We start from the raw sequence: 14180 nt of genomic DNA on the forward strand, positions 1-14180 counted from the left end.
TCCTGTTAAAAGAATGTTTTTACACACCACAGTCATGATTCTCTGTTTTCTTTTTCTCTTTCAAAGTGTGTTGTGTAAACTGTAAAGGGACTTGAAATAACCCTGTTATTTATTTTTATTTGTGTGTTCCTTCCAATCTTTCTAATAGATGACCATGGACTTCCTGTGACGCTGATTTTCCTCCAACTGTTAACCAACAGTTTACGACCTTCATGCTCCTAAAATTGAACAGAATGTTTTGTAATATGACTCCCCTGCTCGACCTGATGAAATTAAAGTCTTTTTAAGAAAAACCCAAAGATACGTTCACAGTGAGTGAGCTTCTACATACATCATTAGGTCTGATCCTGAGCCTCCTCCGCTGACTGCCTTCACACATTTACATGAATAAAAATGTTTTATTCCACCTGCAGGATCAGATCTCTTCAGTAGAAGCAATCCAAACTAAATTCAGAAAAGAAAATACTGTGACAGCACATCATTAAAAGACAGTTTCCTGTCGTGTCGCATTGGCATAAACCTGTTAAAGTAGGTCATTAGGAATCATGTCAAAGAGCAGTTAGTGTTCACTGTCAACCCGTTGTATAAAATATAAAAGCGTCTTCTCTGGAGGAATCTCAACCTGGGCTCACATAAATCATTTCCATTTAAAGCAAAGTAAAAGCTTCAACTCAAAGCACTAAATACTATTTGACCTCTGTATTATTGGCTCTTATATCACACACGTGGGTATAAAAGATGTTTTGATTTGGGTTTTTTTTAACAAAGAAGCTGATGATGGTAATGATACGTTAGTGGCACTTGCTCTAACCAACACACGGCGGGACACTGCCACCTTGTGGTGAAGAGAAACTCTACAGTCTGCCAGAGACGTTCATTTGGAAATTAAAGTTCAGACACTTAAACAAGAGTGAAAAGACACACCTGTCAATCACAACACATTTAAAGCCTCGGTTTCAACGGGAAAGTAAGATTTTAAAGAGAGATTCAAGAAAGTGTTTCCTTTTTAGGGTCTAGGGCCTAATATCCTGAACTTTGCCCTGGAAAATCCACTCTATATGTTCCGGGCTTTTAAAAATTGATTGATTTTTTTGTGTGCGTGTGTCTCTCCTGCTTCTCATGCCAATAACTTTAAGCACCTGTTGTTTTAGGGTTTGACAAACAAATGTTGGTGACTTTATCAAAGCAAATGTTATAGAGATAATTTTCTCAAACATAGGGAGCTCAAATGTTCACTCAGCCAAATAACATGGTGGTGTATGGTGTGTGTTGTGAGACAACGTTGTTGACAGGACTCATGCCAGGTGCTTGCCAATGCAGAGCTGTATCAGCTCAAGAGTAGACAAAAGTAAGTAAGTAAGTAAGTCATTTTTATTTGTATAGCGCTTTTCCAGACCAGGGTCACAAAGCGCTTAAACAATCAAAACAATATTCAATAAAGTATATACTTTAAAGGGCAATATACAACTGATAACACAACAGGAGTTCCAGAAAATCAAGGAAAAGCCTGAACAAACAAAACAAAACAAAACGTCTTAAGATGTTTCTTAAAGGAGTCAGGTAGAGTTGACAGATGACAAGATTAATCGTTTAAATGTACTAAAGTTATTTGTAAAACGTCTAAAACGTTGGTGAATTCTTGGTGTTTTTATGTTTGTGTTTTGCTATTTATTCTATAATATTTCGTTTGATTTGACAGTTGGAGAATCAACTATTCAAGGTGGTCAAGTTTCTTTAAGCTTTACTAACAGCGACCGTTATCTAGCGTTCTATTGCAGGCTTCGCCTGTCAATCACTTCTCGTCGACCAACGGGAAGTGACGTGGGCGGGTCTTTCTACACCGTTGCCTCGGACCACAACAAACGTCGCAGGCGTCTGATGAAGAAGGATTCTGGGTAGAAGACAACCGAGGTGAGCTTCTTCTGCGACATTAAAACCACATATATGTGTATTTAAGGACGCGGGGCATGAATTTAAAAACGACCTGCGACATTTAAACGTCATGTCTCGGTCCGAGAAAGGGGGTCGATGTTCCTGCAGGTTTGTACTCGAGGCGAGGAAGAGAGAAGTTGCACCACATGTTGTTCGGTTCTGGAGGGAGTGTTGTGTCGAGGAGGTCGTGTGAATGAGGCGAGGAACGTCGTGTTCCGGCCCGTGTGGCTCCGCATCATGGCGGCCCTGGTTCTGCCCCAGCGTCGTCATCAGGCCCAGCTGAGAGCATCTTGTTGTTGTTTCTCGTCGGAACCTTTTGTCAGGCGTCCGAACTCCAGTCTGATCCCCTGTCGTGACTTTGTACATCTAAATCTACTTATTACGTTCATCTCTTCATAGATGTTTGGATGGTAAGTTAGAAACAAAATCCCTCCACTTGTCCACAAAGGATTTTTTTTGGGGGAAATCTGATCGATCGGTCAGAAAATGTTCAGTTTGTTTAGATTGACACATATATTACTGAAACACTTGGTAACGCTTCTAGTGTCTGGACCAGACATTTTCACCAATCGAGTCCCAAATGTCTAAAACTTTCAATCTGAAAAGGAAAATCGAATGGGTAATCCGTTGAGTAAAGGGTCTCAAATTTCTGCCTACAGTTTGTAAAGTAGAAAAAATAGTGTGATGACGTATTATATTTTGTGTTTACAGATATCAATTATATGGTGTCAAGGACTAGAGTTCAGGGACTTAAGGTCAATGCATAGTTTTGAATGAAAAGCACATATGATCTATAACAAAACAATCTATCATATGATTAAAGAAATGTAAGTAAGTAATTTTTATTTGTACAGCACTTTTCCAGACCAGGGTCAAAAAGCGCTTAAACAATCAAAACAATATTCAATAAAGTATATACTTTTATGGTCAAGATAAAACTGATAACACAACAGGGGTTCCAGAAAATCAAGGAAAAGCCTGAACAAATAAAAACGTCTTAAGATGTTTATTAAAGGAGTCAGTAGACTCCATTAATATATATATATTTTGTATAGTAAAAAAAAAAATGAAGGGGGACATCGTGTTACAGGTCATGAGGAACTCCAACAACTTCCAAATCCATTAGTTTTTTGACACGCATGTGACCCCCATGTCAAAATACATTCAGGATCATGTAAAGTAACTAAAAAAAAGCGTGTTCTGAAACTCTTGAGCTGTTTTTGTTTAATTATTAATAATGACAAACCTAAAATGTATCGTAATATGGACCATTTTAAGAACCAACATTTTGTTTTTCGCTGGCTTTCTTTCACTTCACTGTGAGCTAAATTAGAGAAAAACTCTATAGAAGCGGAAACTGCAATTGGACACATTTACAGAACCATTCGTCTTGCGACCTTGTTTTCTCTTGGTGACTTGCAGTGGAGACCACTGGACAAGTTATTTGTATCTTCATTAAGCTTTTAAAAAATCAATATTAATCTTTGGTTTCCAAACTATTTAAGATTGTTTTCAACATAACTGCTAGTTAAACATAGTTAATCAACACTTTCTTGGCAACCTTTTAAGTAGTTTTAAATACTTTCTTGGACAAGGTTTTGAGTCATGCAACACGTGAGGAAGCTCATGGTAAATATCCTGCGTGTTTGTTTGTCATGGATGACTAATGCAATCACTGGATTTTAATAAGAAGAACAGCAGATTAAATGGATAGATAAAAGCCCTCTTGACTTGGCAGAATAGATTTCAAAGGGAATAAAGTCTTTGGCTGGAGAGTTTATTTAGGTTTATTCACACAGTGAGCATCTTCTTAAGTCCAAATAAGTCTTAATTTTACAGTCTGTGGTAAGTCGGAGTCGTCTGTTCCTCTTGAACTTCCTCTCCACTCACTCCATTTCTGTTCTGAACGCAGACAGCTGCAGCCATGGGCAAGTCTCAGTCACTCTTGGCCAAACACAAAGACGAGGGTCACGATACGCTGACGACCACTGAGGAGTGCAAGGACTCTCAGACGGACGAGGAGGGGAAGAACGGAGACGTGTCCCAGTTCCCCTACGTGGAGTTCACCGGGCGGGACAGCGTGACGTGTCCCACGTGCCAGGGTACTGGACGAATCCCACGAGGTAAAGACTGTTTGGACGGCCTATGTTTAAGTTCATAAGGTTCTTTTAATGCTTAGCATATGCAGCTGAATCCTCATTAAAAGTGTCTCCAGTGCTTTGTAAAAGTTTTATGAAGCAGATCTTATGTAAGAGTAATTCTCTCTGGCTATGGATTGTATGGATTCCATAGTGGGATCTAGTTACGAATAAGAATGAATTCTTAGTGACCTCGATGACCCAGTCTCTAAACAAGTGGAAGGGAATTACATTTCCTAATGGGGCCAATAATGTTTTGATGTTAGGGACAGTGAATAACAAAATAAACAAATGAAAGAAGCCTTATTATGAACGGATAACTTACTAAATACTTTGGTAGCACTTTGCTTAGATCTGCTCTAGACCAGTGGTTAAACCAGGGGAAGTTGAATCAACAAATTGAAGTGAAGGCAAGAATGAAATATAATATGATACAAAACAACATTTTAAAAAATCCAAAGCTTTGATCCTGGGAATCCTCAAGTTTCTGATGGTGTGATACCCAACCATACCACCTGTGCCATGCCTCATTCTGTGTCAACCGGGCTGTTTGCGCCTGTAAACAATGCTGTGTCTCAAATCGCATACTTCTCTTAGTATACTAGAAGTGAGTATGCATCAGGATAGTGTACGTACTAACTAGTATGCAAATTCTCAACAGATGGTATGTCAAAACACTGCCGCTACGCACTAACCGGAAATTGCGCGACAGTTTCTTCTTCTACTAGTATTTAACGATGGTTGCAACAAGCTGTTTGAAAGCTATCGCCGACACCTGGTGGCAGCACGTTTTGCAAGTTTGGAAGAAGAAATAAAGAAAAATTATGAGAGAAAATATTCACGAGATATTTACGACGGTATCAGCAACTAAGACGTGTTATCCTGCTAAAAATGCAGCTGTAAGTATATATATATATATATATATATATATATATATATATATATATATATATATATGACTAAACTTCTGTTAACAACTTCACTAAGATGGCAGCCGTTTAGGGTAGATGGTGTCCATCGAACCATACTCCGGTTTGTTGGCGTTTTAGTACGCCAATTTAGTGTGCATGGCGCACTAAATGTCGCATACTAAGAATTGAGACGCACTTACGCACTAAAAATACTAACTTTGAGTATGCAATTATGCGATTTGAGACGCAGCTCAAGTGTCTTGTAGCGAGCTAGCTAGCAAAAAAGGGATAGGTTTTTGGCGGTAAAAGGAGCAGACCCACAACTGCAGAATATTCTTATGCTTAAAAAGATCCCATGCCCATTTAATATTCCAAAATATGAGGCAGCATACATTAAGTATGACTTGGGAGACAAATAAAATGAAAGTTTCAACCTTATTTATGTGCTTAATTTCCTTCAAAACTTCCCCTCTACAATTGCTACTATTTTTATTTTCAACAGGTCAGGAGAACCAGCTGGTAGCTCTGATTCCATACAGCGACCAAAGACTGCGTCCAAGCAGAACGTGAGTTTACGCTGCCTTCTATTTTCAGCTCCCTCTGATGATGAAACCGCAGACAGACTTTGCTGCCGTCGACTGATATCAGGACTTCTCCTTTGTTCTCGCAGAAAGCTCTATGTCACGATATCAGTGGCGCTCTGCCTGTTGCTGTCCTGTCTGGCCGTGTTCTTCCTCTTCCCGCGCTCCATCGACGTCTCTTACGTGGGAGTGAAGTCGGCCTACGTGGCCTACGACCAGGAGAAGCAGATTGTGTATCTGAACATCACGGTGAGAATGAACTGAATGACAGGAGAAGATGTTTACAAATCACTACAATGGTTGTTGTGTTAACCCTTGTGTTTTCTCTGGGTCAAGGTGAACGACCTGACTGGCTTTAATGTAGCGACTGGAGTTCAGTTGTCTTCATCTTCCTCCAAAAAGACACTCAAAAACATCCAAATACCTTCATGGTGCTCGTCTGTAACGTCCATCTTGTATATGAAGCCTCAACATGAAGAATTGTTTCGGAAAAACTTGTTGACAGCTGAAGTTTAAAGAATAATACACACCCGGAGAACTGCCTGTCTGTATCGCTTGTTATTCTTTAAACTTCTGCTACAAACAAGCTTGAAAAATAGACCTATTTAAGTTTTTTTTTTAGAACAATTCCTCATGTCGAGGCTTCAATACAGGATGGAAATTACAGAAGAGCACCATGAGGGTATCTGGATGATTTTAGGTCTCATTTTGGAGGATGACTGAGCATCATTCACTTAATTCAAATGGCTGTACATTTTTGTCTATAATCCTAAAATGGAACCAATTTTTCTGAAAATAATCCTAAATCTCAGTCAACATGGGGCTGAGTAGAAAATGAGTTTGAATTTTGGGTGAACTATCACTTTAAATTGACTTAAAAGTGAACACAAGTCTGAAAACTGCTGGAGGCAATGCAAGGAAACTGTCATCACACATTCTCTTTGCACCACTTGTATTCAATTCAACAGATGAATAAGGAGAAGAGTGAGGGAGGATATAGTGAGAGAAAATAGGAGTGTAGGAGAGTCCATGGAGGTGCTGGAGAGAACTTGGGATCTGATGACGTGGTGAAGATCCTGGATCAGCAGCAGGCTCCGAATCTACATTTAGAGATTTGTGGTATAACTAATAGATCCGAGTTTAAGGATCTTAAGGTCCTAGAGGGTTGGTAAGTTTGGATTAAATCTTTAATGTATGTTGGTGCTAGACCATGTAAGGCTTTATAGGTTAGGAGAAGGATTTTAAATTGTATTCTAAATTCTACAGGAAGCCAATGTAGGGAAGACAGCACAGGGGAAATGTGTTCGCGCCTCTTAGTCTTAGTCAGGACACGAGCTGCAGAGTACTGAATGAGCTGAAGAGTTCTGAGAGACTTTTTAGAACATCCTGACAGAAGAGAGTTACAATAGTCCAGCCTGGAGGTAACAAAAGCATGGATGAGTTTCTCAGCAGCATCTAAAGGTGGGAAGTGCCTGATTGTTGAAATGTTACGAAGGTGGAAGTAGGCAGTCCGTGAGATTTGTTTTATGTGTGAGTTAAATGACATGTCCTTGTCAAAGCAGACACCCAGATTCTTTACAGTGGTGCTAGTAGCAGGAGCAAGTCCATTATGTAAAGCTAGATCATTAGTTAATAATGCTCTAAAATGTTGCGGACCAACTAGTAAAACCTTGTTTTTTTCCGAGTTCAGTAGGAGGAAGTTTTTGGTCATCCAGGACTTGATATCTGTAATACAGGACTGTAGTTGTGTTAGCTGATTTCTTTCATCTGGCTTCATGGACACGTAGAGTTGGGTGTCATCAGCATAACAGTGAAAGTTTATAGAGTGTCTTCTGATCAAGTCCTCTAGTGGGAGCATATAGATTGTGAATAGGATTGGACCAAGAACAGAACCTTGTGGGACACCATAGCTGACCTTAGTGTGTGTCGATGAGAGGTGGTTGACATGAACATAGTGCGTTCTATCCGACAGGTAAGATTTAAACCAGTTAAGAGCAGTTCCACGTATGCCTATATGGTTTTCGCCTCTGTAGAAGGATTTGGTGGTCGACAGTGTCAAATGCAGCACTGAGATCTAGAAGAACAAGAACTGAAACATGGCCCTGATCAGATGCCATCAGTAGGTCGTTACTTACTTTTACCAGGGCAGTCTCTGTGCTGTGGTGTTCCCTAAAACCAGACTGAAACACCTCAAATTGATCATTGTCCTGGAGATAATCACAGAGCTGACTTGTGACCACTTTCTCCAGAATCTTTGAAATGAAGACAAGATTAGAGATCAGCCTATAGTTAGTGAGAACCTCTGGATCAAGAGTGGGCTTTTTAAGCAGAGGTTTAATTACTGCAACTTTAAAAATCTGAGGCACACAGTCATTGACAAGTTATATGTCAAGTATGAAAGTGCTAAGTAAGGGGAACAGTTCTTTAAGTAGCCATTTGGGAATAGGATCGAGAAGACATGTTGTGGACTTTGAGGAGGAAACAACCTGGGACGGCTGTCGAGGACTTGCTGGTAAAAAGGAGTCAAAATATAGATCAGTTATAGTGTCTGTGTCCGGTGAGGCTGCACTGGTTGTATTAAAAGAATCTAGGAGGTCTTGGACCTTTCCTCTGATAGTTACAATTTTTTCATTAAAAAAGTTCATGAAGTTACTGCTACTGAGATGAGGAGGGATGGACTGCTCAATGGACTGATGGCTCTGTGTCAGCCTGGCTACAGTGCTGAATAAGAAATTGGGGTTATTCTTATTTGCTTCTCTGGCTTTCCGAAGAGATGCCTTGTATATTTTTAACTTATCCTGCCAGTCCTGGTAGAATTCATTATGTTTTAATGAACGCCATTTCCTCTCTAGTCGTCTAGAATCCTGTTTAAATTTACGTGTTTCATGAGTTTACCAGGGAGCACGACTACTTCTGTTAACAGTCTTTTGAGTTAGTGGTGCAATTAAGTCAAGCTTGTTATGCAACGAGTCTGTGAAACTGCCCACAAGCGAACAATGTCAAGGTGACTATGGGTAGAGTTTCTTGACACACTGAGGCTAGGCATTTTATTCAAAAGTCTTCCCCTCTGACAACACACCATGTTTCAAGCTAATGATAAGAACACGCATGATCTGTAAAAACACGTAGACAAAAAAAAAATGGGTCAAAAGGTATTGTGGTGATAAGGGAAACGTTCAAAGTCTTCACTCTCCGGATGTTGTATAGAAGGTTTGTTTATGACATTATACGGAAGGGACATGACCAACGCAAAGTGCTTTGGATAAAGGGCAATATAGACTTTAAATAAAACATTGAAAAATCTTATGTAACAGACTGCACTTGAAACCAGCAACACGTGAACTCTGACTGGTCACGGTTGAGTGTGATTTTTGGTAAATGATCTAGAGAGGGACGTCAAGATTCTTGCTCCAGTACACCTGAGTCTGGCTCTTCCTCCACACATGGATAACGTTAGTGTCGTTCCTCCCCAGAACACTCTCAACATCACCAACAACAACTACTATGCCATATCAGTGACCAACATCACGGCCCAAGTTCAGTTTGCCAGGACGGTCATCGGGAAAACCAAGCTGAACAACAGCACCGTGATCACGCCTCTGGACGAGAAACAGGTAAATGACTTCTCACCCAGAAACCCTTGTGTGTTTGTTCGTCCTCGGCTGCCTTCAAGCTAAGATCATACAGCTGTTGAGTTTTGTGTCTCATCCTGTTGTGTTCCCAACAGGTCGACTACATGGTTCCGACCGTCATCGCCGAAGAGATGAATTACATGTAGTAAGTTAATGGGATCGGATGACTAGTGTTGGTACTGTTATTCAGACTCTTTTTTTTCTTCCAGCAACTACTGCACCCTGCCGTCAATCAAGGTGCACAACATGGTGGTGATGATGCAGTGAGTCCACTCTCTTCCTATCATTTGAATCCGCTATGGATTGGAGTCTCATGGACTCACCCACATGTGTCACTGAGACTTCCCAATAATGCAGTAAAGATGCACCGATCCTAGTTTCACAGATACTGAAACCTTGGCTTTGAGTTTTAAATGATGCTGATATTGATGTGATACCAGTGTTAAAATATCAACTTTCTTGCCATACTTTGAGGTAACACTGGTCATGCTTTGACCAAAAAGCAAAAATATGGAAATACAAAGTTAGTATTTAAGTGTTTGAATTTTAACCAGAATTTTCAGAACAGAAGAAAATTATTTTTTTTACTTTGTTTACCCTAAAACCTGCAAAAAACGAAGACGAACAGTGTAACGATAATCTGTAAACAATGTGACAATTTTGTGAGGAACTTAGTGCAAACAACCCTGAAGGTGTCAAGCTCATTATCCACTAAAGTTCCACAATTATATAAAGTTAACCCTTATGCAGAATAAAGATGGTGATGCAACAGAATGAATAGTTCTGTTTTTAGTAGAAGAAACGCTCAGTATTGCGTAAGTATTGATGGAGTAGTGCTACTGGGTTCATGTAACAAGAGTTTTCTGTTGCGATCCTCAAACTTCAATCATCATCTGATCCATTATCAACAGGATTTAAAGTTGGTTAGTAAAGCGTTTAACATTGTTTTGAACTAAACTAAACTCTGTGTATTGTTCATCATTGATCTTCCTGAAACAACTATTTGCAAATTTGCAGTTTCTCTCGTCCCTTCCGAACGGTTTTTAACCAACACCCGATCCAATCTGAAAGGCTGGATCGGATGAACAGATACAATCTGCATCCCTAGCTTGGAAAGTCATTGTTTAATAGAGCCCGCTAGAGGCTACCAGGGTTCTGGCATCTATAAAATGTTATAACCAACGCAATGACATTAAGGTTGTGCAGTTGTAATATGTATATGGTGTGTAACGTCACCAGAGCGTGGCTTTGGTGTTAAAGTGTGTGTAAATGATCACAAAAACACTTGGACACATTCATTTCTTTACACCAGGGGTCAGCAAATAAACTTCCTAAAGGGCTACATTAATACTACGTCACGCCTAATGCCATGACATTATATAGATAAGCTTAATAAGCTACATTAAAAAAAATATATATGATACTTGGCATTTTTCTCAACATTTCTTTAATTTAATTCTCAATTATTTTGAGGGGGAAAAAATGGAAAAAAAGAAGAGAAAAGGCCTAAAAATAAAGATGTAATAGGGTTGTTATGTTGAAATAAATGATAAAAACAACTACAAAACAGTATTTTTAGTTGGATTTCAGAAGAATTTCTACATGATAATACTTTGACTTTATAAGGGCTAGATGTGTGTTACACACACATACATTCATTTGAGTAATTCATCTGTTTGTGGCCGACACACCCTGACTTAATCCAGGATTTATTCAGACAAACACGGCTGAATTCTTCAGAGAGTGCAGCTACATCACACGCTTCATTTCATCAACCAACGTGTGAGAGAACCTGCTCAGACCAGGACCACGCCTGGCTGCCTCTCCAGTATCTGTGTCAGTGCGAGTCAGGCTCTCTGCACAATAGAGTCCATATTCACAAACTCGGTTTCAGTTTTTTACTTCCCTCAACTCTTGATCAGCACCTTGACTCATCAACAATGTTGGCCCGGGGCTGTCTTGTGAGACGTATTCTGTCCAAGTTTGACAAAAGTGATATCAGGTTCTGAGAAATCCAATTATGTGTTTTCTACCTGCCCCCAGAGTAAGTCATGCCAGAGCTCAGGTACACAGCCAGCAGCTGTCGAGAGAGTTCTGACACAGCAAGGTAAAGTTGTCGAGTGGAACCTCCTGCAGCTCTGAGCTCATGGCTACATGTACAAACACACAGCAGCCACAAGACTCCTTAACCCTTAATGTGCATGTATGATGACAGCCGCAGCGATGGTTCCTTTGAGACGTAGTGCGACAAAGAGGGTAGAACTGGTGTGGAGTGACTATATCTTAAATGTGCACTTCTCTATATGACCACTAAGTGTCGCCAAATAGTCGCAGCAACAGATGCGTGCTTTGCGTCTGCTCCTGTGTCTCATGTTTCCTCATTTAATTCTTGTTCTTGATACACGGAAACTTTTCCGTGCCATTTTTTTTGTGTGTGTTACCAAATAATACATTCCAAGGGCCTCATTTACTAAGAATAAGATGAATTTCCTACTATCAAACATGCGCAAATTTAAATCCAGAAAATGATGCACCAAAAAATTCTGATGCATGAATCTTTGCGTGACATAAATCGATCAGAAAAAAAACAGGATAAAAACCTCTAAATTTTTTTTTTTATGTTGAAAACTTTACAAATCCACTTATTTATGACTGACATCCTGCCGGAATAATCCGGCTCGGATAAGATGGTCTGCGAGAGATTAGACACAGATCATTTTATTTGTTTACAACAAGCCTATAATTCCTGCACATAATTTTCTGAACTGTGTGAAATGGCAGATTAAAAACATGCAGAATAAAACGACAAGTCTTTGACTAGTTTGATATTCAATCTAGTGTCTGTCAACACGTGTGTTCATTTTTAATCAATATTGTATTGGTGTCTCTGATGTGCTCTTGTCAACATGATAGTGTTGGGTTCTGTCACAGAGCGACCGCGGGACAAGTCTTAAATTTACCATGGGATTCACTGGTTCTGCTCATTTTAATTTACACTGTGAAACCGAGTCTGACCTGGGTTTGTGTTCCAGGGTGACGGTGACCACGAGGTACTTCGGCCACACGGAGCAGGTCTCCCAGGAGATGTACCAGTACGTGGATTGCGGGGGGAACACCACCTCCCTGCACGGACACATCCAGGTCTACCAATAAGAAGAAGAGGAGGACTGAAGGCAGTTCTCACGTCCACGTGGACATTTAGGAAACCGTGGCTCTGTGCCGCCAGAATCCGGTTCTGAGCACACCAGCTCGTGGGTGTAAAAGAGGATCCAATGAAGAGCTGCCGTGATAGACCTTTAGAGCCTCCAGACGATGGCTTTAGAAGTAATTGAGTTGAATTTACAAATTCTTCTTCAGAAGATGGTTTTATTTTTCATCCTCTTAACTAACGTACTAAACTCCACCTCAACCACACCAGACCTCAGAGATCTGTACATGTTCTGCTTGCCCACTTATTTACAGTTTCAACCACTTTCCATTAATTCAAACCCCTTATGACGGACTTAGACGTTGTCTGTCGTAGAGACTTTTGTTTGTGTGATAGAAATAAGTTGATGTGTGTTTATTTATGATGTCGCCGTGACTGCTGTTCTTGGGGATCTTCTCATGGGTCTATTTCTTTTGTCATTATAACCAGACATTTTAGTTTTTTTCCTCGGTTGAAACATCACTCACCTTACAGAAGAGTCGACATGTCACTAAAGCTGGCTCATTTTAAAAGTGTCAATATCCTGACGGTTGCCATATTGAATGTTCTTTAAGATTTAGCAAGACTTTCCATCACTGCCAGACATCTAAAGTGTAACGAGTATTTTCATGCATGAGCTGAAAATAAATGGAATCAATATAAATGTCTGTAGTTCTGTAAGTGGACGCTGGGTGGTGCCAAAGACAAACGTCTGAGAGTTAAAGAGGTATTTTTGTTTGGCACGCTTAACAAATGAAAGTTATTTTGTAAAAACTCGTTTTAATAAGTAGTGTTTTATGAAATCACAAATAAATGAATGATGATTAACATTTCCTTCAGCAGCAAAGATGAGAGTATATCGAGATCTTTTATTTTAACGTTGTTGAGCATGAAAGGAATCCAGAAAAGGTTCTGGTTTATGAAGACAAGTTGAAACACAAGACGTCACATCACGTCCACATCTGCTGGAGTCATTTTAATGCCGTTCACCTTCATGTAGAGCTCGAGGTCGCAGAGTCGGAGCAAACAAAAGTTGTTGGTCAGAATATATTTTTTATATCATTTGTGATCCTCACCTCTTCCTCAATGACAACGTCTTAAGCCTGTTGTTCTTGCTACTGACAGAGGAAGTTGAAATGTTCTCTGAACCGAAGCTGATCCATCCCAGTGATGAGGAGAACAGATCCCGTGAACTCGGTCAACTCTGAGGGGCCATGAGAGAGATCCAGATGTGAAGAGTTATCCTAGTACCAAGGACCTTCAAATATAAATATATCTTATATTTATAAAATAAGAAAAGGATATAAAAGTTACTACTGAATTAAAAACAAAGCTATACTGTAAAACATATCTTTAGTGTATATTTGTCTGTGGAAAATTAAATCTTGCGGTAAGTAATAAAATGTATGTTTAAAAAGAAAACACATGGAAGAACATGTAAAGACAACATACCTTTTTTATTTATGAAAATAAACTATTTAACATTTAAGAAAAGTATACATTTCAGACGGTAGATAAACCAACGCAATAAAGAAAAATACGTAACAAAAACAATCTGTTAAATGAAAAACATGTTCAAATCAAATGTGTAGTTTAAAGAAAAACTGACGTGATTTAAAATCTTGATTAAAAAACGTTTTAAGGGGGAAGTCTTGTTACCATAAATGTGCTTCAGAATCAGAAACTTGCTAGTGTAGTACAAAAAAAAACTACCTTTGGGGATTTTTTTGTGGTTGCAGTGCAGAATAAAATAAGTCTCGTGTATCTACAGTCTGAACACCACATCCGCTCTGTGTCTG

General features: G+C 39.5%; 1 protein-coding gene across 1 annotated transcript; it reads left to right on the plus strand.

Moving 5' to 3' along the window:
- Positions 1-1800: 1800 nt before the first annotated feature.
- tmem106ba (transmembrane protein 106Ba) lies at positions 1801-13045 on the plus strand. Its single transcript, XM_087812824.1, has 8 exons — positions 1801-1911; positions 3845-4055; positions 5484-5547; positions 5652-5811; positions 9036-9176; positions 9290-9339; positions 9404-9457; positions 12227-13045. The coding sequence occupies exons 2-8, from the start codon at positions 3857-3859 to the stop codon at positions 12345-12347; spliced, it is 789 nt and encodes a 262-aa protein (XP_087668950.1). The 5' UTR covers positions 1801-1911; positions 3845-3856; the 3' UTR covers positions 12348-13045.
- Positions 13046-14180: the final 1135 nt, after the last annotated feature.

This window comes from Callionymus lyra, chromosome 17 (assembly GCF_982586985.1).
Source record: "Callionymus lyra chromosome 17, fCalLyr1.hap1.1, whole genome shotgun sequence".
Lineage (NCBI taxonomy): Eukaryota > Metazoa > Chordata > Actinopteri > Syngnathiformes > Callionymidae > Callionymus > Callionymus lyra.